Source organism: Argiope bruennichi, chromosome 9, assembly GCF_947563725.1.
Source record: "Argiope bruennichi chromosome 9, qqArgBrue1.1, whole genome shotgun sequence".
NCBI lineage: Eukaryota > Metazoa > Arthropoda > Arachnida > Araneae > Araneidae > Argiope > Argiope bruennichi.
The window spans coordinates 50003190-50030538 of record NC_079159.1 but is presented as its reverse complement, the minus strand read 5'-3'; the positions used below and the strand labels follow the sequence as shown (position 1 = coordinate 50030538).

The 27349-nt window shown below is 25.0% G+C and overlaps 1 protein-coding gene across 1 annotated transcript; it reads left to right on the top strand.

Moving 5' to 3' along the window:
• Positions 1-216: 216 nt before the first annotated feature.
• On the top strand, positions 217-25798 carry LOC129984373 (vesicle-fusing ATPase 1-like). Its single transcript, XM_056094244.1, has 21 exons — positions 217-398; positions 4239-4330; positions 6331-6430; positions 6589-6707; positions 7730-7814; positions 9476-9533; positions 11227-11279; positions 11575-11663; positions 14234-14376; positions 16292-16491; positions 16989-17063; positions 17447-17612; positions 18993-19180; positions 19315-19410; positions 19488-19644; positions 20908-21041; positions 21127-21193; positions 22394-22473; positions 22584-22780; positions 23416-23467; positions 24329-25798. The coding sequence occupies exons 1-21, from the start codon at positions 387-389 to the stop codon at positions 24398-24400; spliced, it is 2235 nt and encodes a 744-aa protein (XP_055950219.1). The 5' UTR covers positions 217-386; the 3' UTR covers positions 24401-25798.
• Positions 25799-27349: the final 1551 nt, after the last annotated feature.

Here is a 27349-nt window from a genome sequence, read left to right as displayed (position 1 = left end):
GGTGCTTTTTTAAATACCCACTGAAAATTTTAAAAGTTACCAATCATCGTATTATTTTATTTTTAAAAAAATTATTGAACTATATATTGTAATGTTAATCTGTAATATAATAAAAAATATCAAAAAGGAAACTAGAAGTGAAATAAAATTGTCGATATCGATTGTAATCGACATTTCGTAACTGTATTTTGGAGCCAATCAGAATTCAAATATGCTTACTCCCATTCACCCGAAAGTGACAACGCCGCAGTGCGGTTTGTTTACAAAACATGTGTAATAATGATGTGTAATTGTAAGAAATAATAATTTAAAAATATAATTTTCTCAATTTATATAATATTGAGAGATAACTGTGATAATTGAAGCGTATATCTCACAGCAATATAATGGCTGTTCAGGTAAATTCTATGATTTTTTTTAGTGCAATTTGTAAGATACCATTACTGATTATGTTTGATTTCATATTGAAAAATTGATTGCACTGTAGTTTGTGATACTCATATTAAAAAGAAAAGTGCTATAGAAACTAATACATAACATAAACAAAATTTTCCAGGGATCTTTATAAAATTAATACTTTCAATAATAATTATTTTTTAAATAATTTCTTAATTTTATTGATATTTTTTTATATTTATTATTGTTTTACGAAAGACCTTATTCGTCATAGCATATCTTATATTTTATCATCCGTTTTTTTTATATAGTTAAAATATTTCTTGTAAAAAATGTTTTTAAAAATATATTTTTAAATATTTAGTAGAAAAAGATTTTTTTCATGATTTTTAAGCATAAAGCAGGAAATCGCATAGGTAATAAAAAGCAGGAACAACAAAATCTGTTGGTAAAGTATTTTGCAATGAGAAATTCAATTATAGAAGGATCTTTTCATTACTAATTTCATTTTCCACTTCTAATAACTTAACTCTGATAGATTTGCACCTCTGAGAGTTTAATATCCTGTCCTGGCTAACTGGCCATGCAAATTCTGTCCTGGTAGGCCAGTTTCTGTTTCATATGAGGAGATGCAAGATGTAAAACTAGTTATCACTAAAGAATATCTTTACTTTTTATCTTGCATCCCTCATTTGAAAAGAAACTCCCCCACTAGGATAGAATTTGAATGGCTGGTTAACCCAGTCAGTAGTGAAAGGGTTAATTGTGTGGTTTCTGAAAACCATCTCTCTACTCATTAATAGTCATATATATATATATATATATATATATATATATATATATATATATATATATATATATATATATATATATATATGTAATGATATTTTAACTCTAATTTCAATTTAATTAATTTTCATAGTAACTTCATCTTAATTTAGCCCATAGTAACTTCATTCTAAAATATTCTCTTATTTCGTGATCCAATTCCACTGTCTCTACTTAATTAATTCAAGAGAAGCTTTGTTAAATTGTTGAATCAGCTAAAATCTAACTTTCCCACACTACGCGTGAAGAGATAACATACCGCTGATCAAGCAAATTCTTTTTTAAAATCTCCCTTTGTTTCCCCTACCTTCTCGGCGCCTGTAATGAAAATCCCTATCGAAATCTCATAATACATTAGCACTGTGAAGAAATGTTTTCCCTATCAAAATCATAGGTTATATAAGACCAGGGATAAAATGTCCGAGAGCTCTTCCCTCATTCCTTTCTGTGTCGTTCTGTGTGCTCGTCGCTTGTACATATGCTTGCTTCTTCAAAATGAAATAAAACGACGTCACGAAATTAAAAGTATCTTCATTGTTTTCAAACTGCATCATGCTTCGCAACAAATAATATTACATATATATAACTTCATTTTAATAATATACATCACTTTTATATTTATATTTCCAATTATCTTTTAAATTCTTATTTAATTTTAATTGGGTAGAAGTGTATCTATATAAATAAAATATTCAAAAGTAACTGATTTTGTTAGAAATATTATATCTTAAATAATTTTTAACATCTGGGAATTTTAATGTATTGTTGTTCACAGAAATAGAATAATATTTATTATATATTGAAGTATATATAACATAAACCATGTAAAATAAATCAATAGCCGGAGTGGAAATAAAATATAAAATTTTTAATATAAGCTCCAGTCACTTCATTTAATTGCTCATCAGAAGATAAAATTGTGTTCTGCAAAATGAATTATAACATTTTCTGCAAACAGTAATCAAACAATTACATAAAAAAGTACTGTCTTCACTTCAAATGCTATAGTAACCAATGGGAAGTTTGTATATAATTTTGTTATGCATATATATATATATAATCATACCATGCTTAATGAAAATAATCTCTTAATGAGTAAAACAAAATGTATGAAAATGCCTCGCTTAGCAAGCCAGATTTTTCAATACAAGTGAAATGAGTTTCCTCTATCTTGGGCATCACTGCTTTTGGTGCCTTTTTGAAGTGAATCCTTATTTCTTTGTGGAAGAAACTTTGACCAGATAGTGTTGTTGTGTATGATTTTGAAAAGTTTGAACAAAATTCCATGAAGTCTAAATCAACGAAATTATGTCTATGGCCAAAATTATAAGGCTAGAAATAGATAGCATTAATATCACTGAGCTGGTAGAAGAACATAGACAGAACTGTTAAATGTTGTAGACCTGCAATGTAGAATTTGTTGACTCTTATAATCTCTTAGAGTTTCATTAGCTATTAATGAAGTAGTTAAATAATCATTTAATTTATCTGTTATGAACTATTACAAATTTTGGAAGAAAAAAAATAGCATTATAACCAGAAAAATGTTCTTATTTAATTAATTTTTGGAGATAGTTCATTCTTATTATATTTTTTATAGTTACATACCACTTTAATTAAAAGAATAATTCAAATTTAGGAAATTATTATGATATTTGATGATTTCAGTTTGAAATTTCAAATAAAAAAGTTTCTTTATTATTCTTTTAATTATAGGTATAAGTTAGCATAAAATTGCATTTTATATTTGTGATTAAGATTTTTCCCCTCTTCTGTTTATCCCCTCCCAACACCACACTCATATTTTTCTCTTTCAATATTTCGTGAAATATTCAAAGATTTTTCAATTTTTTTTTCTTTGTTAGTATTTGCTGCTGTTTTTTTTTTTTTTTTTTTTTTTTTCAAAGACTTATATCACATAGATCTGTATTTAAGATCTAATATGTACTCATTTACAATCAAAACTTTAAAATTTTCTTTTTCTTTTAACAGCTGTTTTTTTTTTCTTCTTTTTTTCTTTTTTCAAGAATACCTATGTGTTTATTTCTGTTGTATTCCATATTTTCTTTGCTTTTTCAATCTTATTTGTTCTATGTGATGTTACTTTAAAAAATTGTAAATAAATAAAAACCATTCTAAACTATATCCTTCCGATAGATCTTGACTTTTCCCCCAATCTTTGACTCATTTCTTCCTTCAATTTGTACATTATTTGAGACTTTATATGATCAATTTTTAGCCATATTAGCTTAAATTAAATTTTGCATTTTCAGTTAATTTTCTATTTATGGCTTACAATCATTGCGGCTGTCAATTATTATGTCATCTCAGGGTTACAGATCATATACCTGGCACGATTTGTAATCTGTTTTTCTAACTAATAGAAAAACTTAAGCACAAATTTAAGCAGTTAGTGATACAGTGTTTCTCTGGACTCTCAGTATGTTTTAGAAGTTAAGATGAATAAAGAGTACGTAAGGGTATTGAATAAAGTAGAATTTGTTTAAAATTAAAGTTTGTAATATTTTCAACTAGAAATTTATTCTATCCAGATTCTTTTTAGAATGAATTATCATAATTAAATTAAAATTTTGGATAGAAGCTGAAAATTTTTGATATTATTGATAGTTTGTGTAAGATAAATTTAAAAATATATATGTTTGATCTTATATTATAAAACAAATGAATAGTAATAGTTAGATGCTTACAAATTGTTCAGTGTTTCATAAAAGAGTGGTGCCTTATTTATCTTAATTTTCATCAACTGCATAGGTTGTCCAACATCTTTGGAAAGTAGAGAAAACTATATGTATTTTATCTGCATTGATAAAATATTAGTGCATTAATTAAATTTCAAGCTATTTAAAAAATACATAAACTTTATTAGAAATAATGCAGACACTGTATATACTTTTTATAAAAAATTTTATTTAGAAAATAATTTTAAAAGAAACTCTTCTTTACTTCCATATAATTTATAAAAAAAAAAAAAAATGAAATTATTTGTTTTCTAGGTTTTAACTGTTGCTAAGTGTCCAACTGAAAGTTTATCTTTCACAAACTGTGCAATAGTGAATGAAAAAGAATTTCCTTTAGATAAAGTAAGGTGAGTAATTTGAATTGATAAGTTTTTATCCTTACAAAATTAAATTATGTGATTTAGGTTTGTATTTATATATATTTTTGAATATTTTTGTTTATTGTTCAATACTATTATCAAAAACAATCACAGAGTCCAAGATGTTACTTTTTCTTTTACTGGGCAGCAAAATGCTTTTTGTTTAAAACTTTGTGCATTTTTTCTGCTGCCCTGTTAAGAAAGAAGTATCACATTTTGATAATTGAAGTTAAATGTGTGGTAATCTTTTTTGGCACCATTTTAATAATTCAGATGGAATCTCAAATTCATCTTCTTTGGCAAGGTTCCAAAATCAGAAATTAGTCCTTAATTTGCAGTTTACTAATTATGTGTTTAAAAATTTTTAACACAATAGGTATATTCATGACATTTTAAAAATTATTTGTAATAAAGATTAAATGCAAGTTATAAATTTTTTTGTATTAAGGGAAAATCTAAGAGAAGATTAGCAAGAATATTTATACAATATATCAAATAGTCTGACTTTTTTTCTAAAAATGATAATTATAATGATAAGCTGAATAAATGTTATGGGAACCTATATTTGAATGTTTTAAGATAAATATTATTAAACTTTTTCAGAATTTCATTAGTCATGTTCATTTATTTATTTGGATATGTTGCTGTTTCTTGTAAAGTTTTAGTAAAATATATTTTGTCATTATACATTTTGAAAGGGAGAAAAAGTGGAGCATTTTTATTTAGGAAACTTTTGAATTTGTCTGTGTTATAAACATGATGGAAACAGTTTTTGAATAATAAGGGCTTTTTCATTGACATTCATAAGGTTTTGACATTCTTATTGTTACTGAAATGAAAATATTTATAAATAAATATTGAACTTTTATGTGTGTTAAATTATTTATATTGCTTATAGATAAATATTTGTTATATGAGGTAGGAAATTCTTTATCTTAGCTGACAGATTAATTTTATTATAAAAGCTGCAATAGATATAAATAGTAGAAAAGAAATATAATCCAAACATAGCATATTATTCTTGTGTATTCTCTGTTATCAATTACTTGAGTGCTATTAAATAATATCTGTCATCAAACAAAATGCATTACATGGTCTGCTTATCTTATCAATAATTGATTGAAGTAGTAAATAGAGTTTGGTCTTCTATTTTCCTTTCAGAATAATCTTCAATCAGAATTATATTGCAACCTTAGTAATAATTATATTATGAGGATTTTAAATTTTTTAATATACTTGGTATGTCAAATATAGTGAATCCATATTTTTTAGCAATTAGATTTAATTCATTAGTGAAAATAAATATTGGATAAAAAGTAGTTAAAAAATGATGGTTTGAACATTTTAAGTATCAGATAGTTTAGGAAATATTCCTATTTTCGGTGAATCATCTACAAGTATATTTTAAAAGATTAACTAGTTCATAAATAAAATTAATTTCTAATGTTTAGTGAAAATTACTTACGAAAACAGACTTTGAAAATATGAAATGCTAGAATTTTTTTTAATATGTAAAATCATTGAATACTAAAACTACTTCATTTAGAATAGTAAGATTTTAGATATGTTAATTGAATTAATTTTGTGACATTTTAAACTTAAAATTATTATAGTAAAATAATTTGTTTTGTAGTATCTTAATATTGGTTTTACATGTTGTGATAAAAATTGCAAAAATTTTCTAACATATACTAGGTCTTCCTTCTCTTATAATAAAAAGAAAGAGAGAGAAAAGGACTGAACCTGAGCAGTTTTTTTTCTTCTTGTTGTTGTTGTTGTTTGTTTATCATGTAGATAAATCTGCTGTTTAAAAATAAATATAAGAAAAGGACAACATAAAGGTAAAATGTAGAAAAATATTAATTTTTGTGAAGTATTTGTAATTTTTCAGCTTTTTTTTTTTTTTGTACTCTTTCTCTCTGTTAATAAGAACTCATTTGCAATTATTTGTAAATTATATATTTATCCAAAAACTATCCCAATCTTAGGCATGTAGAAGTTACAACATCTTCAAATCGGAAATATGTCTTTACTCTAAAAGGATGTGCTGGTTTCCCATCTGGACAAATCGGTTTCAGTTTACCAATGGTGAGTGTAATATACTATGAACTTAATAAAATCATTAATAATCTATAACATATTTTTTGTTAAAAGGCTTTTCATTATTATTATTATAAAACATTGTTTTTTGCAAATGTATTTTTTAAAATTTTTTAGTTGATTTGTCATTAAAATTTCTCTTTCAGAGAAAATGGGCTGAGCTGTCTCTAAATCAATCATTGGAAGTTAGACCATATACATTTAATCCTAATATTCAGTATATTGCCAAAATAGTTCTTGATGTGGATTTTCTGGATAAGAAGACGTATGTAATTCATGCATTATTTTCTATTATTAAATAATATAGTTATGCAATTTTTTAAGCATATTTTTGTTTCCATTTTACAAAATAGAAGCCTTTTTGATATGTATTCAAACAATATGTATAACTATCATCTTAAAATTTTAAAAATATTTGTAATCTAAATTTAATTCTTTATTAGATGCAGGTAATTTTTTAGATCATTGGTGTATATTTTATGAAATTAGTTGATATTGATTATATGCTTTTTTTAGACTTTTAAGGTGAAAGGATTAAAACATTTTTGGCTTCCATTTTTAAATGACAATGGCTGAAAGTCACGTTTCTGAACTGTCTGATCATTGCACCCAATATTATATTTTTTTTCTTTTTATTATATTTTTATTATTTTCATATTTTAAGTAACTTGATAGTATAATTTGCAATGCAGAAATTCCTTCAAAATTTGCGAATGATGGTTTAAACTTTGCATGACTAATAATAATGCTTATTTAATAATGAAAATTTAAGATATTGTAGGTTTAAAAAAAAGACCAAATTATCAAGAGATAATAATGTCCAATATGAAGTATAATATCTAACAAATTAAACTTTGAAACATTGTATTAGAAATTCATATAGGAAATAAATATTTTGAAAGAGTAAGTATGCTTTCTATAAACAAGCCACCTTTTGGTGTCCTGTTTATTCACCCAAATTTACTTTTTAAGTTGTTAAATATTAATGTGGAATGCATTTTTTAAATTCACTTTGTTACTTGATAGTATTGTAAAACATTAACTTAATTGAATAAGTCAAAACAAATTATAATGTTTGCATATTAAAAACTTATATACTACAAAATAAAAGAGGAAATGAAAATCCTACTTCAGAATTAATGTCCAAAAAAAAGCAAAATTGATTAATTATTTTGTTGTTTCAAGAGTGAAATATTAGTAATACTTTAACATTTCAATTCAAACTGTATTTTTATTGAACTTTTAATAAAAATAGTAATATTTTTGTTATCAAAATTTTTGTTTCAGTACTTTGGAACCTTATGATACAGAGAAAATGGCCTCAGAATTTGTGAGCAATTTTTGCAAACAAGCTTTCACTGTTGGACAGATGGTATGATAGTTTATGTCTTGACTAGAATGATTAAATTCATATCATATTTATAAATAAAAATGAAATTTTAAAATAGTTTGTACGTTATAGAAATTCAAACTTCTCAATAGATTTGTTACAAGTTTTCATTGAAAAGCACACAAAATTTTTTTTAATGATGATTAATGAAATTATAAATTTTTTTATAAACCAAAAATCAATGTTTTCATGTACATTTGTTTCCACATAATCATTAAAATGTCATATCTATTGAATAAAAATATTAGAGATCATATTATTTAATTGCATCATTCTTTAAAAAGTGATTTATAGGAAAAATTAGCATTTGACAGTTTTTTTTTTTTTTTAATCCTTTGCTACAACTGATATTCTCATTTTAATCTTTATAATGAAGGTGTGCATACTTGTGTGTGTGTCCTCTACAGGCTGGCCTGCTTGTTTTAGAACTATCAAGCTCAATACATATTTACTTTGAAGGATGGAAATGTGCTGCATAGAACAATTAAAAAAAATTTAATTAAAAATTAACTAAGCAAAAATGTTGGTGCTTTTCTGTGATAACTTTTAAAAATATTACAGTACAAAAAAGATTTTTACATTATCTTAAAATTTTAAAAATTATCGTTTAAATGATAATGATTTATTTTTTAAGTTTAATCAATTTTTAAAATATTTTAAGCATGTTTTCCAGGAAGAATACAAGGACTCAAGAATTCTGAATGAATTTTAAACATATTACTTATGATAATAAGGAAAAACTAAACTGGAAGAATACTAGATTGAAAAAACTCACTATTAAAGTTGCAGATATCTTTTTTACTTTTCGAATTTTCATCGATATTAATACAAAAAAAGTATATAAGATAGCAAAATTATTCTTCCTTCCTTAACGCAAATCAGTATTATCAAAAAGATTTTAAAAAAAGTAAGCAATATATTTAAGTAAGCAATAAATCTGTAGAAAATTTAAATTTGTATTTCAAATATACTATTAACATGATGAAATATTTAACATTTTAAGTTAGAAATTAGATTAAACTATTAAAATGCTAGAAATAGCAGAATATATCCATTTTTTTATGAATTTTTGGGAAATTGACGAAAAATAAGAGAAATGCATAATAAGATGAAAAGAACTGCATAAGGTTTCTCAAATAATATGAATTATGTATCTGTCAAAATTTAATGTTTAAAATATTTTGCTGAAAAAGATATTGATATACAAGATAAATTGATAACCAGGAAGATGATTTTGTGTAATATAATATTTTAAATGGATATATATATATATATATATATATATATATATATATATATATATATATATATATATATATATATATATATATATATATATATATATATATATATATATATATATTGAGAAATCATATACAGGTTTAAAAAAATTATTTATATGTCGTCGCAATTGATTTAATTTGTGATTAGTGCATCTTTTGTCTTAAATATTTTTTGTTACTCAAATATTTAAATTTTGTTTGTAAACATTGAAACAAAAGAATGGTTACAGTAAATGTTTCATGATATATAATTTAAGGATTGAAAATATTTTCATCCTGAAAAATGTAGGCAATATATTTATATTATTAAAAAATGACTTGTATTTATGAATGTTCATTTGAAAACTTTTTTTGTTGCAGTTGGCTTTCAATTTTCAAGACATGAAACTCTTAAAACTTGTAGTAAGAGAAATGGAAGGTAAGTGAAAAATGTAATGAAGAGGAAGATAAACTTATTAATTTCAATTTTCTATTTGTAATTGCCTAACATATTTATAATAGTTTCTGTTTTAATTTATATATGAATAGAAGTTATTTATATCAGTGTATGCCTCTGTAATTAACTGAAAAAATTTATTAATTCAATAACATCAACAAAAGTGCATTTTTAGAATGAGATCTTTAAAGGATTAGTATGATTTATGATTCATATACAGAAAATATATATTGCTAAATATTCAATTATGTAATGATGATTAAAAAGAAACACTTAGTTTGTACTTATATTTATTCCAAATTGATTTGAAAGTATCTTTTAGAAAACATACAAATTAATGCTTTTGAAAAGCATAAAAGTCTACAAATGCTGAAATTATTGTGATACAGGACATTTGAATTTCTGCAATTAAATATGTCTTTACTTTGATCAACCACAAAATATATCCATAACTTTTTTGACTGTTGATGGGGGGAAAAAGTCAATTGAATGTTTTTTAGCATTTCTTATTTTCTTGGTTATATTCTTTTATTGAACAATTAAAAGTGTAGCACAGTTTGTATTGCATATAAATTGAATTTTGGACAAAAAATTATCATAAAATTAATAAAATCTTTTTAATACAATTTTATGCACAAAAATAAAGAAAGAACACTGAATGCCATCATAAATGGATTGCCAAAATTTTGATAAAGTGTGCCATGCATAGCAACTTCATGGTGCAAAGCATGTAAATTCTTTCAGTAAATTTGCAGCATGTTTGTGCTAAATTAATAAAAATTTTTAAATGCTATTTTATGCACAAAAATAAAAAATAAAGAAAGAACACTGAATGCCATCATAAATGGATTGCCAAAATTTAGATAAAGTGTGTCATGCATAGCAACTTCATGGTGCAAAACATGTAAATTCTTTCAGTAAATTTGCAGCATGTTTGTGCTTTATTTGAAACAGATATGCTGTTGAATTAACAGAAAAATTTATATTAATATTCTTTAACAATTGCCATTACATGAAAAACTTATTTGAAATTTCTATTGGTTTTCTGAAAGCAGTATATAAACAATATTTTGTTTTCTGGGATAAAAAGAACTGGTATGTTATAAGGCACATATTTTTAGAATTCCTAAGAATAAAGTAATATAATTACGAAGTAAAATTTTTTATATATATGTGTGACAGGGAAAAAGAAAATTGCTGTCACACATAAGAGCATACTGATGAATAATTTCATTTATAAAGGAGATTTTGTAAAAATTTTTTTTAATTACTTTTGTATAATGTATATCATGATCCAAAGTTAAGTAATGCTATATACATAAGCAGTCTAGAAAAATTCACATGAGCCTTTCTCCTATTGATACACATACATCAACAATTTTTTTATTAAATATCTCTTTATAAATGAATAACAAGGAAAGAATGCATGATTAAATTATACATTTTGAAAAGCCTTTTTTTTGTGATGTAGAAACTAGATTTTTAATTAGGACAATACCTATTTTAATTATTTCAATAATTTGATTAAAAGTGTAAATAATCGGTTTGTTGGAAAATAAATTACATATTTTATGCTATAATAAAATGTACTACTTTTTTTAATGAATATTATTTTGATTAGTTACATGCATATCTTCTTCAAAATAAAATAGTATTCTAATTTCTTTAATATCAGCTGCCAATATAGAGCAGGTTACTGGAAATGGGAAGTCAACTGCTAAAAGAACAGTAAGTCTCTCTCTATTTTTGTTCCATGACTATTATAAATGTCATATTTTATCATTTTTATAGTATAACATATTCTACTAATATTTCTGTAGGAATTAAAAATATATTTGCTTTTATTTAGCAAATAATAGTATTATTTAATTGCTTATGAAATTTTTGTTTCAGAATCTTTTTTTGCATTAAGATTAAATTGCATTTTGTAAATTTAGTCTTTTATTTATCAATAAACTGTTTAATTGATGTTATCTGTTTTAATGATATAGTACTGTTTTACTTTATTTATTTTCTCTTCTAGACTCAAGTTGGATTGTTACTGCCTGATGCTGTTGTTGTTTTTGAGAAAGCTGAAGGATCTGCTGTAAATTTAGTTGGAAAAGCTAAAGGGTAAGATTTTTGAAACCTTTATTTTCCTTGTGCATATATGTTGGAATTTGGCAAATTAAAGCTGGTAGTACTACAGTAAAAAAAAACTTATTTATCCAGAAATTCATGTGAAGAAAAATCAAACCCCATCAATACTGAAGAGAAAAATATCAATTTTTAAACCTAAAAATGGCAGTAAAGATTTTTTTATATCATTTTTAATGAAGAATAATAAACCATAAATAATTTTAATACACAAAATGGCAAGTGAAATTTTTTTATGAGCAATAGTTATGTATTATAGCTTCTAAATATGTCATTAGAAAATTTAAAAGGTGGGAAAAAATATAAAATATCAACAAATTTGAATTTAAAATATCTCAGTTAGCCAAGGACCACAGTATCATAATATAAACTTTAGATAGTATTTTCCTTCAATATTGTCTTTAATATAAACAAAGTTATGTCAATTACATTTAATGCATTGTAATTAGCAAATATAAATTATTTATATTGAACTAAAACTATAATTTTGAATTCATTGATACATTATAAAATTCTGCTGTTTGTAATATTAGTAGAAATATAATATTTGGTTAACAAAAGAGGATATTTGCTAAGCTTTAAAATTTATTCATATATTAAAAATTTATTCAAAAAAATATCATATAAAGGAAATGGTCCCCATTTTTTTTAATAGTTTAATTTTTTAAAAAATAAATAAGCGTGCAAATTTTGAATTATTTCTCTAATAAATATTTTAATTCCATAAACATTTTTAGTTATCATTTGCTAAAGTAATGCTAAATTTAAATTAGTAATGCATTTATTTAAACAGTGATTTTCTTCTTTGAAATTATTGAGAGTAGATTCTCATTTACTGGATAAAATAAATACTGTACACTCCCGAGTATCCGGCCTAATATGGTGGAAGGGCAGGCTGGATTTCTATGAATTAATTTCTTTGTCCACCAGAAGTCGAAGTTTTTATTCCAAAACTCATTGTTATATAACATATTTTCTCACTTTTTATTGGGTATACTAAACCTTCCATTTATCTCTATGTGAATGCAGCTGCGGCCTAGTGAATCATACAAGCATTTGCCAAAATGTGTTGAGTTAAAGAAGGCTCTGTACTGTTCATATATGTTTATATACTGCACATAACAAACATAAACAAAACATTAACATAAGTTGTAGGCCTAATTCTTAAGAAAATTGGCTCAAACTGATTTAATTTTCTCTGAAAAATGGTTACACAGATATGAAAAGGTGGCCCTTAGATAAGAGTTAAAATTTACAGTGTTTAGGTTTTGAAAGAATCCTGACTTAATAAATGCCTTGCCTTCCTCGTTTAATTACGATAAAAGAAAGTTAGGCTGGATAGTATGGAAGTCAGATAGTTGTGAACCTGATACTTGGGAGTGTACTGTATAGTTCGATATAAAATGAAACCTACTGTTAGAAATTATTATTAAAAAAGTCCAGTGCTTTACTTTATTGGGATGTGCATGTATTTTCATATAATTTTCATTTGGTAGATATTACAGCTCACATGTTAAGCATTAAATTATATGACTCCTTAAATCTTGATATGCTGAGATTATTTAACTAAGTTTCATCAATCATGGAAATTAATCAAACGTCTTACAGAAATTTAAATTCCATTTTACTGCTCATACAGAACAAATTTTGTCTTTATAATTTTTTTTTATATATTGAAATACCTTGATACACATGTTGATATAGTTATTTTAGTTTTTGTTTAGACCTGTAATTTTTTAATCCTATTTTCTATATGCTTGAGATTAAAACCCAGTTCCAAAAATGCTTAATGATAAAATCACTAAATATCAAAATTTTGCATTTATATAAATAATTTCCCCTTTTTTTTCTAATGCAAATACGTTACAAAATCTACATAGTGGCATTTTAAAAGAAATTTTGCTGTTATTAAAATGAATCTTTAATAAATTAAATGACTGTCTTTTCTAATAATTATTCCATTAGGGAGAAATATTTCATTAATATTTCTATCACTGAAAAATTTTCCCTTCCCCATTAATGCATCATATTTGATTTCGAGGATAAAACACTTCTACTATAGAAACATCTGTATTTTGTTTCATTTTGGTTACTTGTAATTTGCTGTATCTATGCATATTTGAAGATTTGCCTTTATTGCTTTTATGGATTACTCATGATTTTAATATACTTTTAAATGTTGCTGATATGGCACAGAAAAAAATTAAATTATTTGTATGATGCAATTATTACATGAATGCAGTCATTCAGTAGTGATATTAAACTTTTATTATTAATATTTAATGAATTAATTATAGGCACTTTTGGTGCACAGAAATAAAAGATGAAATGTCTTCTAATCAGTGAAAGTGTAAGAAAGCTATAATAATTACCTAGAAATGTGAGAAAGTTATTAAGCATATTCATCATACATTGTGTTTTCTACTTCTCTGTTGATGCCATATTTTAGGATAATTGTATGAGTCTTTGATAGAATTTTTTAATTCAAAATTAAATATTTATTTTTATTTACAATTATTTATGATAAAATTACATTTAACAATTAGGAAGACAGCTAGACAATCAATCATAAATCCTGATTGGGATTTCCAAAAAATGGGAATTGGAGGTCTAGATAATGAATTCAATGCTATATTTCGAAGAGCCTTTGCATCAAGAGTCTTTCCACCAGAATTTGTACAACAGCTTGGTAAGATTTTCTAAATAAAATTCTGGATTTAAAGTTTAATTATCAATTTGATTGAATTAAAAAGTTGCATAAAATTAATTTAATTAAAATGATTTCATGTAATAATTATACAGATTTTAATTGTAGTTTATTTTTGTAAAGTTATTCCTTTTAGTCTTACAAATATCATTCTTGGTTCAAAATTTGACTTCCAAAGATTATTTTTTCTATTATGTAAATTTTCTCTTCTGTTTTTCAATCTTAGATTCTGTCAATTTTGTATAAGGAAGCATATATAATTCTACCTGTCATTTAGAGTAAAATGAATCCTTAAAATAATGATTGTTGTAATGATAATGGATGAAATAAATTCTTACAGTATGTAACAGCCATCTTTATTTATAAAAAGAATTGTTTGTGTAATAATGATGTCCAAACAAATCTATCACACTTACAGTTATCAAATTTGATACACAGAACAGGTAATTGTAATAGTGATTGAATGGATCTTGAAATCTGAATTTTCAAATTCAATGGATAACTTTTTCTTTTAATTTTTTGTTGTTTTGAGTCATTTTTTTTCCACTTATTTCTTAATAGTATGGCTTTTTATTATCCTGGTGGGGGAATCTTTGCTCTGCAAAAAGGGTTCTAAAGAAATTTATTTTGGATATCTGACATATTTTATTGAATCTTAAAGAATTTTTAAAAATTAGTCACTTTTCTCAAAAAAAAAAATCTTCAAAATTGAATTTGAAATTTCTTGCATTATATTTCTATTAATTTTTTCATATTATTTTAGGTGATTATTCAAAAATATTGTAAATTAAAACAAAAACAATTGAAATATTGTCTTTAGTTGATTTTTAATTAATTGTTACCTGTTAGATTCAAAGATTTGTTCACTGATCTGATCAATAAAGGTACTTATCCATATATTTTATTATTGTAAAGGATTTTAACAGGATATTTGATTAATGTTTCTTAAGTCAAAATTGTTAGAGGTAACATAAAACAAAACACATCCTGGTCAAAAAGTTGTCATACGCAGATTCAAATAATTCTTTCTTCCTCTAAAATGAGCCATTTATGACTTTTTTTAAGCTAAGAAGGTCTTTCAGCTTCTTTTTATAGATAGTCTTTTGAATGCCTAAGATAGACATCTCATTGATTAGTATCTTTTGAATTGGTGTATCCAAAGGAATTCCAGAAAATTTGAATTACCAATTTGAAGGCAAATAAATAGTAGTTTGCATTCCAAATTCACTACTTGTTTTATATGAAAAGCATAATTCTTTATGAATTAAAATCCACAAGTCTTTTTTTTTTTTTTTTTTTTTTTTTTTTTCTCCCCAGCATTGCTTGATAGTTGTAAGCTTAAATTGTTGATTCAAAGTTTGGTTTGAAAACTCCAACAGTTCTGTTCCATTGTTCTGACAGTTACCTTTGGTTCAGTTTTTTCTTTAAATCATTTTAAATACAATGGAATGATCTTAATGGAGCTTTTACGATTGTTCTTGAAGGTGTAGGACAATTTTTGAATATGAAGAATCACCACCTTCAAAACAATTATCAGGAATATGATTTATTCTAACTACATTGATTTGAATAAAATTTTGAATAAATTGAAATAATGTTAAATAATTTCTTTCTACCATTTACACATTTTTGATGGCATATAGCTTTAGTGAAGGCATTTTTTAGTTCACAATTTTAGTTTACTTGAAACTTGCAACATCTTTTACTCTCAAACCATGTTTTATACAATTTAATTTGTATGTAAATGTCAGATCACAAGTCATTTAAGTATCAGTTTCTTTTATACAATTTTTCATAACTGAGAATACTTTAGAATTTCTTGTGTTTAGTTAATAGCACCAATTACATGCGTTTATTAATAAATAAAATCTTGGATTTTTTTTTTTTTTAAATGTAGGTTTAAAGCATGTCAGAGGTATCTTGCTCTTTGGTCCTCCTGGGACAGGAAAAACCTTAATGGCTCGTCAAATTGGAAAGATGTTGAATGCTAGAGAACCAAAAATCGTTAATGGACCCCAAATTTTAGACAAATATGTAGGGGAATCTGAAGCCAATATTCGAAGACTTTTTGCTGATGCAGAAGAAGAGGAGAAAAGGGTAAGTATCATGTACAAGTTTTTACTATCAAGATTTTTTATTTTTTGCTAGCATGCTCTGTATTTTATTAGTATTTGCATTGCATATTGATAAATTATAATTGATTTATGAAATACAATAAATCATTATAATTGAAAAAGAACTGATTTAATTTTTATTCGTACATACTTTAAGGAAGAAGAAAGTATTGTACATATTCTTTATATTGAAATATAAAAATGTGATAAATATTACATCATACCAATAACACAACTTACATTCTGGATGCTAAAATTTTATACTTTTTTTGTTTAAATGATTTTATTTAGTTTATATTTATTTCCATCAGTATAGTTATTATATTTTAATAAAAATATACAACATTATAATTTTAATGATATTAAAATGAAACTATAATTCTATTGATAAGGGTTTATTTTAAACTATTTTTTCTTATTTATATTTTAAATAATCCAATGCACACTGAAAATAGTAATTTTTTTATTATTATGATATAGCTTGGACCCAACAGTGGATTGCATATTATAATATTTGATGAAATAGATGCCATTTGCAAAGCAAGAGGATCTATGGTATGTATATATGTATAATTATCTCTCTCTTTCCATCTCTACTCTCGCTCTCTCATATACACACACTTCATTAAAAATCATTTTTGAGAAGGAAAACTTAGTAAACTTTTTTCACTATTTTTATTATTTAACTTCAATTATTTATTGTTTTACTTAAATCTGCATTAATGTCTGACTGGGAAAAAGTATTTTCATAAAATTGTAATTTCTTGAGTAAAAAAGTATGAATTGATGAATTTGTGATAGAATGAAGTCATTATTAATGGTAACAGTAAATTTCACTTATTTATGTGTAAATGATTTGCATCATGTTATTAAAACTTTACTTTTAGATTTTTTTAAGACATTTTCTTTAATAAGATTATTTGAAACATCCATTTTAGGCTGGAAGTTCTGGTGTTCATGATACAGTGGTCAATCAGTTATTAGCAAAAATCGATGGTGTTGAGTCTCTGAATAATATTTTAGTTATAGGAATGACTAACAGAAAAGACATGATTGATGAAGCTTTAATGAGGCCTGGTCGTTTAGAGGTCCAAATGGAGATCGGTAATCTTTTTTATTAGTATAAATTATGATTTTACATTATTACCCTATTATTAACTTTTTACCTTTAAACGGAAATTATCTTTTCTCACTTTAAAGGATAAACATCTAATTCACTAAACTACTATTTATTGCAGGGCTTCAAAAGTAAGAAAAAATAATAAATATGAGGAGTGTTGGATAACTTTCATCAATATTTAGATGTCTTAAACTTTATATGTCTCTAAAATTTATTACTATTGCTTAACATTTACTTTACTACTAAATGTAATAAATGCTTATGACAATATTTTTTGTTATAAAGAAAATGAAGCAGCATTCTATTAATAAATTTTATTATTTTGGGGCAACTGGCTTATATGAATCTTAATTTTTATCTTCTGTTATAATAAATTTTTATTCTGATGTAAGTGGAATGAAATAAATAATTGTTTCTAAACATATGCAGCAGAACCGAAAAAATCTGAGATAACTTTTTGGAGATTAGCATACCTAAGAAAGAATTCACTTTATTTGTGCTTCTTGAGTGTGCTCTTTTATAACTTACATGACCATGTAGTGAAAGATCTAGAAGGGTCTCATATATTGGCTACTAATAGAGATATTGCTAAGATTCCTGTATTGTATATTCACGAACTTTCATTTTGTTACCAAATTTGTTACGGCAGATAGCCATTGGCCAACATCTTTTTGCATCTATTAGAGCTATCTGTAAAACTTTCTTTCTTATTATGAAACTATAAGTGCAGGAAAGCAATATTATGTATTCATAATACTATATAATAAAAATTATAATACATTATATCAAGTGTTGTTAATATTTGAAAGGCGGTGTAAGTTACTGAGGAATGTATATAATTTTTTATTCATATTTAAATGCTGTAACTTAATAACATCAATATATGAAATCACACCATAATTTAGCTTGAAGTTATCAAATTTGCTGTAAAAGTGTAGTTAATAATTTACATTATATATCATTTTTAAATACGAAATTTTTTTTATTACATTTGAAAATTTGTGTGGATTAAGAGCCACAAGTATAAATTTTTCAATATACTCTTATGCATGCATAATATGTAATCTATATTAATCTTGGAGAAAATTATTTATTGTTAAAAATATATTGATAATCAACATTAGTCATACCCAGTTTATTTTTTTTTAATACCTTGCAGACTACCTGCACACACACTTAATTTTATGATTAGTAAACATATCAATTCATTGTGTCTTCTCTATATTTTTTTATGTTGTATAATTAGATAAACTGCATTAGGTGATGGATTCGTTCAAAAATGTCTCTGGTGCTTATTAATATTAAAATTATTGTATATGATTTTTATTATTTGTATATGATTATAATGATTTCCGTATTCATAGGATTACCTGATGAAAAAGGTCGCCTGCAGATCCTTAATATTCATACTGCTCAAATGAAGAAACATAACAAAATGGCAGAAGATGTCGATTTAGAAGAACTAGCAGCTAAGACCAAGAACTTTTCTGGTGCCGAAATTGAAGGTTTAGTAAGAGCTGCTCAGTCGACGGCAATGAATAGATTGATAAAGGTATTTTTTAAAGAATCTACTAATCTATAATTATTGCATTTGGTAAATTCTTTAGTTCAGAAAAAAGTATATATTTAGTTTCCAATTTGAAGTTTTGAATATTTTTTTCTAATGTGTTTTTGTATGTTTTATAGGCATCAAGTAAAGTGGAGATTGATCCTGAAGCAACTGAAAAAATTCGTGTTACTCGTGCTGATTTCATGCATGCATTGGAGTATGATATCAAACCAGTAAGTGTTATTCATATAAATTCTGTTATTGCCATAGTATTTTATTCTTTTATAATAATTGTGCAATTTTTAACCAGGCTTTCGGGACTAGTGCAGAACAAATTGAAAGATTAATTTCTCAAGGAATAATACGGTGGGGAGAACCTGTCGCAGAAATTTTGGAAGATGGGCAGCTTTTCATACAGCAGGCAAGAGCAGAGGGTTCACGAGGTTTAGTCAGTGTACTTATTGAAGGTAAGTGTGTTATTATTGATCTTAAATTGTTTTTGTTTTTTTCATAGTATGTATAATGCAGTTGAACTTTTCTTGTGCATAGTTCTGCCTAATTCTCCTTTCATTAATATTAATATTCAAAAGAATATATTCATATATTACAGGTATTTGATGGATTCTTGTTTACTCTAAATTATCATGCATTGCACTTTACCTTTTTAGTTAGAGTAAAATTTTATATATTTCTAAATTTAAATGCTCATTAATTTTCTAATGTTTATTGTAACTTAGCCAATATTCACTTCATTCTAAAATGCTTCCTTATTTCTTAATCCAAATTCCACTTTTTTTTTAAAAAAAAATTTAGTTATTGCTAGCATGCAGTTTTAAAAAAAAATTACTGGTTCTATTCTTTCTTATGCCATGGTCAAAGGGATAAAATCCTTAATTACACATTTCATTCAAAGATACCTTGTAAAGTTTGTAGATAAGTAACACTAAGAAAGACTATTGCAATAAAAATAGTCTTTTAAATACTCATTTCTGTGAATTGTAATAAATTGATTTAAAATATTGTTACTGATCCGACAATGAAAATGATATTCTATTTCAATTTGCCCTTTAATAAAAGTGTATTACAGAAAAAATCACTTAAAATATTACTCAAGGAAATTATTGCAATAAAATTGCTATGATTATCATTTATTTTCAATATACATGAAATTACAAGATTCTTTTATATTATTTGACATTATTAGTATAATATTTTAAACGAATGTAGAATTTTATTTAAAAAAAGGATAACTATTCCATTTTATTCTACCAATATTTCTATCGCAGCAATTTCATTAAAATTTAGTTTGGTGCAGTTCTTCAATCAACATACTAGAGATTTTATTGTATGTTAGATTGTAAATTTAATTTTCATTTCTCTTATTTAGGTGAATATTTATTAATAAAATTTATTGCCTAATAGTTTAATATTTCAAGAACCATCCTGAGAGATAGATTAAATAAATATTGTTCAAAATGCTTAAAGTTTTTGTTAACATATTTGTCCAATGTGCAAGTAGCTGCAAAACTAAACAGTCTCCCTATTTAAACTTTTATTCTTTATATAACATCATATTAAATAATTTCTGTTTAAAGTGGTGAGATCCCGTATCTCCCCTTCATTGATTTCATTAATACTTGATTTGGAGCATTAAGGGGGAAAAAAAATACTAGAAAGATTTTATAATATGCTACTGTAAGTCTAAATACATTCCCAATTCCTTTATTTAGGAGCACCAAATAGCGGCAAAACTGCTTTAGCAGCTAAACTGGCACTAAGTTCTGATTTTCCATTTGTGAAACTATGTACTCCTGAAGACATGGTTGGTTATTCAGAGACAGCCAAATGTCAGTTAATCAAAAAGGTATGTAATTTTATCCAGTTGTATTATTCTGCATTTTCTTTGTAATAAATGGAAATAATTACCAAATTTTCTTCCTGTTTATTAGATGTTTGATGATGCTTACAAATCTCATCTCAGCTGTATTATTGTTGATAGTATAGAGAGATTATTAGGTAATTATTTTGTACAATTTTGTAGGTAGTTATTTTCTAAGTGAATCTTTTTCATTGTAGTATTGTTTATTTGTATATAATGAAAATGAAGATATTTACCATGTGATATCTTTTCTTTTTTTCTGTATAATGATAATATATTAGTTAAGCATTATACATTATATATATTAGTTTAGCATTAGAAGATTTTATGATTCATAATACAATAAATACATTCAAAATCTAGTGCTTTATATATTTTCTCTTTTTAATATAACCTTTATTAAAAGGATTTGGTGATATTACATTTTAAAATTAATGTATGAATATGCATTTTATTATAATTTTAATATCTACATTTGTAAAAGGTGATGTTTGTTTGAATATATCTGCAGTGTTACAGCCGTGAAGTTTAAATCATAAGAATTAATATTCACGATTCAATGGCAAATTCTATAATTTAAGGAAGATGAATTTGTGTGCGTATATGTGCGAGATGATTTTTGGCACTTATTTACCTGTAGTATTGTTTCTAATGATTGTAAGAAATATAGTTAACAGTCTAAGACAAAAAAAAAAAGCATTTCTGACAGAATTTACTCCAATTTGGGAATAATTTTTTTTTAAATAGGCACATTTCTTTTAAAAACTTTAAGAATTAATATTCTTGCATCTGGTGTTTCTAATTCCACTATCTTTAAAAAAAAAATTGAGGTCTCTTTTTTTTAAAAAACGTTTTTCTCTAATTTAAAGCAAGAATGATCAACGTAACTTTTTATATGTATTTTTAATTGTTTGTTAGCATTATTATATTAAATATTTCCTTTGTTGGTGTGGGGCTAAAAATCTGGAGCTGCAAAGATACGAGTTTTACTTCTTTGCTATGAAAAGGTGCCAGGTTAGGAAATCAAACATCATGAAAAATTATTTTTGTATAATTGAACTTCTAATAACTTTAGTTTGTACCTAATTTTCTAATTTCATTCTCTTTCTCACTCTCTGTTTTTAAATTCACCTATTTTACAATTATTTATGTCAGTTTTTATTATCTGTAGCTCATATATGCATAATTAACATTTTTTTATCTTTATTTTCATATGTTATAATTTGCTAGTGAACTATATTGTATATATTGTTCCGATTTAATTGTCTAATATTTGCTTGAGAGTAATAAATTATATGCATTGCATAATTTTTTCTCTCCCTTTTTTTTACTTTTAGATTATGGTGCCATTGGACCACGTTATTCAAATTTGGTTTTGCAAGCTTTACTTGTACTACTTAAAAAAGAGCCACCTCCAGTTAGTTCCACTTTTTAATAATCTGTAATTTGCCAAAATATTACACTGCTAATTACTAAATTACATTATAGTTATATAATCTTAATATTTGCATCACTATTTTTATATAGGGAAGGAAGCTGTTAGTTTTATGCACTAGCAGCAGGAAACAAGTCCTAGAAGAAATGGAAATGTTGTCAACCTTTACTTCAGTATTGAGAGTACCTTACTTAAGTTCTCCTGAACATTTAGTAAATGTTCTTTTGGAAACAAATACTTTCCGTCAAGAAGAAATAGCTAAAATTCAAAGGAAAACAGAAAATTGCAGGTTAGTTTTAGCAAATTATTTATAACTTGATGAATATTTTCATTGCTTAAAGTTTATAATACTTGAAAGATTTTCTAAGAAATGTAATGTTTTAGAAAATTGTTGTGCAATTTTTTCAAAATTTAAATATTTGTTCAGAGTAAATTTATGCATAATTTGCATATTTTTACAATTTTGGTTTACAATTTGTAGCGAGAAGCTTGTATTGTTTCGGAATTATGATGTATTTAATTCTTCTTATTTCCAAGAAATTTTTTTAAAAAAATGGAAACAGTTTTTAAGGTACTGAAATAGTTTGTCAAATATTAATAATATCAATTCAATCTCTACTCCCTTCAAAAGGAAAATAATTTTATATGTAATACAGATAAGGAAAAAAAAACATATTTTGTTAAATTTAAAATGATTAGAAACATCAAGTAGTCTATTAAAATATATAGATGAGCTTCCTTCAAAGCCTATGTAAGATAATAAAATTCAGCTGAACAGGGAAAAAGTAAGTGAATTAAAAGTAAAATATAGTTATCTCTTGCATTATTTCATGTATAATAATAATTTACATTTCATAGCAAATTAAAAAATGAGTGACTTATATTTTCCTTTCTTGCATTTCTAATTTTTTTTATTTATTTTAGATTTAGAGTGGGAATTAAAAAACTACTTGCTTACATTGATTTAGCAAGACAGGTAAGTTTTCTCATAAAGGTTTTATTTTTATTTATTTTTTTATTATTATCAAATTTAATTTCAATAAATTAAGATTTTAAATGTTTAAGATATGTATTCTTTATTTTGCCTCGTTAGCAATCGGTTCTTTTTTGTAATTCTTTTTCAAGAAAGTAAAAATGTGATTTGCCCTTAATTTTGAGCTCATTATCAAATTTGTGAGACTTATAATAATAAATTATATTAGAACAATATTAATCTTTAAATGCAAACTTAGATATTTTGTTTCATAAACTTGTATTTGAAAAAAGATACTATTTAAATAATTTTATTCTATGAAATTTCATTATTACAATTTCACTTTTTTTTTCCTCAGATTTTAATTTTGCTTGTTTTAGATTGTAAAAAGTTAATGCTTTTATTTATTTATTATTTTTAGTGAGCTAAACTGTTAATATTTTTTATTATTGTCTCCAACCTGGAGAAAGCTAAAATTTCTGTCTAGACTAATGTTGCTATTTTATTAGATTTTAGACCATTTCAATGGCCTCTTAAGGAAGATTTATCAACCATCAATTAATGATTATTGACTAAAAATAATAAAATTTAAAACTTCAAAACCTGCTTACTTTTAATTTCGGAAGAGTTAAACCTTTTTCAATCAAACCATTTTCAAGTCATTAAATCTTGGATACTTCATAAATTTTCAGCTATGCATTTGCTGTACATAAAATTTAATTTTTTAAAATGACATAAAAAGTAATTCTTTCCATCTGCAATTATTTTCCTGTCTCTAACAGTCTGAAAATTAGTTACTGGACTATAATTAAGGTGGTACAGATATTTTAAATTATTATCCTTCAAAAAATATTTTATTTTCAGGCATCTGATGAGCATAGAGTGTCCAAGTTCCTTGCAAAGCTTGAAGAAGAAAACTGTCTGCAAGGAATATAGTTTGAATATGTACCAGTAAATGAAGACTTGAAAGTTTGTGTAAAATGTCTTTTCACTACCCTTTTCTTTAAACATTCCTTGTGTTAAGGAAAAATTGGTACTTTAATTTAATTCCAACAAAGTATTAATTCTTTTATCGGTGCATTATTTAAATGAATCTTATGCATATGTTTGTGGCTATGAGAAATTTGAAATTCCTTAACACAAAAAAAATTGTACTATATTTGTATTTTATTACTTATTGTCCAATTTATTTATTAATTATTTGTTCTTTTTTTCATATTTTGTTTTGAAGTCTGAAATTATTGTTTTAGTTTTGAATATTTATTTCATATACAGTATTCAGTAGAGTAAAAATAATGTAAAAACAGATCACTTTGTTGTTTTTTTGTTTTTTAATTAATTTTTGTTTTTATTTGTTTATTTAATAAGTTCAGTCTTCCAAGTGTAAATTATCTGTATAATTTTGATGACATTAATTCACGACATATAATTTCTACAATAAGTTCACATTGTTGTATGCATTTAAAATTTCAAAATCTTAAATTATATGAATTCGTCATTAAAAAATAACTAGTCAACATCTGTGTGTTTATATTGAAAATTATAAACATTGTTTATTTAAACTCTAATTATTTACAAAATTTGAGTTGAAAAATGCAATGCTAAATTCAGTATGTGTAGAATTTAGTAAACAGTCATTTTGAACTCATCTTCATAAGTTGTGGTTACCATGGTGTCTTTAAAACAGACTTTTATTCTAAATGTTGTAAGATTTAAATGTCAGTTAAACTACATGACATAGTAAGCACAAGAATATATGCAATAAATTCTATTAAGAAATTTAGATAACAGTTTGTAGTCTTAGCTGGCGTGTGGCAGAAAGTTTGATGTAAGTGCTTTAATGAAAGCAAATTTAGCTGCCTTCCAATGTTACAACGAGAAATAATAGATTATTAACTGAATTTATTTTAATAATTCTTCTGTACTAGTGTATATGATCTCAGCTTGTGAAAGCATCTGAATATTTTTCATTTTTGACACTGCCCATCAGTTATCTCATTTTGGAAAGTTCTTCATTATATGAACAATCAACAAAGGATATATTTTATTGGTGAAATTAACTTTATAAAATTAGATTATTTTGTGTAAAATAATCAAAAATCTTCGCTTAGCATAAGCATTTTATAAATTGTGTGTATTTGGAAATAAGCATATCATTTACTAAGATAACTGATGATTTTTCTTTGGTTGATTAATTCTAAGTAACTTCTATACATTCTTAATTCTTATAGAAAGTAATTATAGTTTAGAATCAGATTTCTGGTTGAATTTAAAAGAACTTTATACAAATATGGATGTTATTAATAGAGCAGTCTTACTTGTTATTGAAATTGTTCTGTTAATATTGCTTGTAAATTTTTAGCACAATAAAATTGTTATCTCATTTTATAGAATGCATTCATTTATTCCATAAGAGAAAAAAATATATACTTGAACTCATTTTAAAAAGTACAAGTTATTCTTTATTTCCAACTGGTTTTTTTAAAAATCAATTCCTATTAAATTTCTGTGTATTACAAATCTAAAGAAAAGCACATTTAGATTATTATGTTGAAAATTGAAATTTTTTTATAAGATAGTACTACTGTTTGTCTACCTCAAGAATAGCTCCCGCCAATATGTCTGTCTACGATAGTCTGTTGCCGTGGAAACAAGACCTGCTCTATTTTCAATAGGGGATTTAAAAAGAAAGGCATCCATGTTGGCTTATTGATCGCCTTGATGACGTATTGGCGATTTTTTTTTTATTGATTTATAAAGAGTGAAAAAAATTGTTTAATATATTAATTATATAATAATATTTAAACTTTTAGACATAAAAATGAAATATTAATGAATATGCAATAAAGATGAAAATTATTACAATAAAAAAGTAATTATTTAACTTTTTAATAATTGTTTAATATTTTCTTAACTATTAATAATTATCAAGGACTTTAGATTATTAATACAATGACAGAACTTTGTTGATTATTAAACTTTCAGCATGTATTTTCCAACAATTTCTAAGGCAAAACAGTTTTAAAAGTAAAATAAAATACCGTCTAAATTTCGAAAATAATGTTCATTCAAGCATTTCAAAATCCTCTAAATCATTCTCACAAGTTTCGGTTTCTTCTGAATCAGAATCATCATTGGTATAAATTTGAAATGACAGTTCGTCCACTAAATCTTCTAACAGTTCATCTTTCTCCCAATAATTATTTTCAAGCTTTTCTATGTGTTTGCAATGCGCTGCCCATTCTGCCGAAGTAACTTCAGTGATAGCTGTTTGAAGAAGAGATTTCAGATTGTCCAAACTTAAATCGCCAGTAACATTTCGTTCCTTTATTATTCTTTTTACAGAGGACCACACAAATTCGATTGCGTTCAAATCGCAATGATAAGGGGGTAGTCGGATAACTTCATGTCCTTCTTTCTCTATTAAATTATCAATTTTATAGACAATTTTCTTTGGACGATTACTGTCTATAAAAGAACAGTTCCGCTTTTCGCATTTTTTGATCACAGGGTATTCCATTGTTTTTCAACCAGTCTATCATAACTTTTTTTGTAGAATACTTCATTTGAGTGGGGTTTTCGACAGTCATATGATACGGTGCATTATCCATGCATACGACTGTTTGGTTGCAAATTTGGAAGAAGTTTTTCCGACACCCATTTTTTAAAGTTTTCATAGTTCATTTGCCCGTGATAGTTGCCGCTTTTTGTTGATGCTTTATATACTAGTAAAGCACCCGTAAGGAAACCCGTTGATGACCCAGCATGAACAACTATAAGTCTATTTTTCGAATTAACATTTGCTGTAGCTCCCAAAATTGTGTCATCTTGCCAACATTTCTTAAATGTCAAATTGCTGTCTACCCAAGTTTCATCAATATAGAC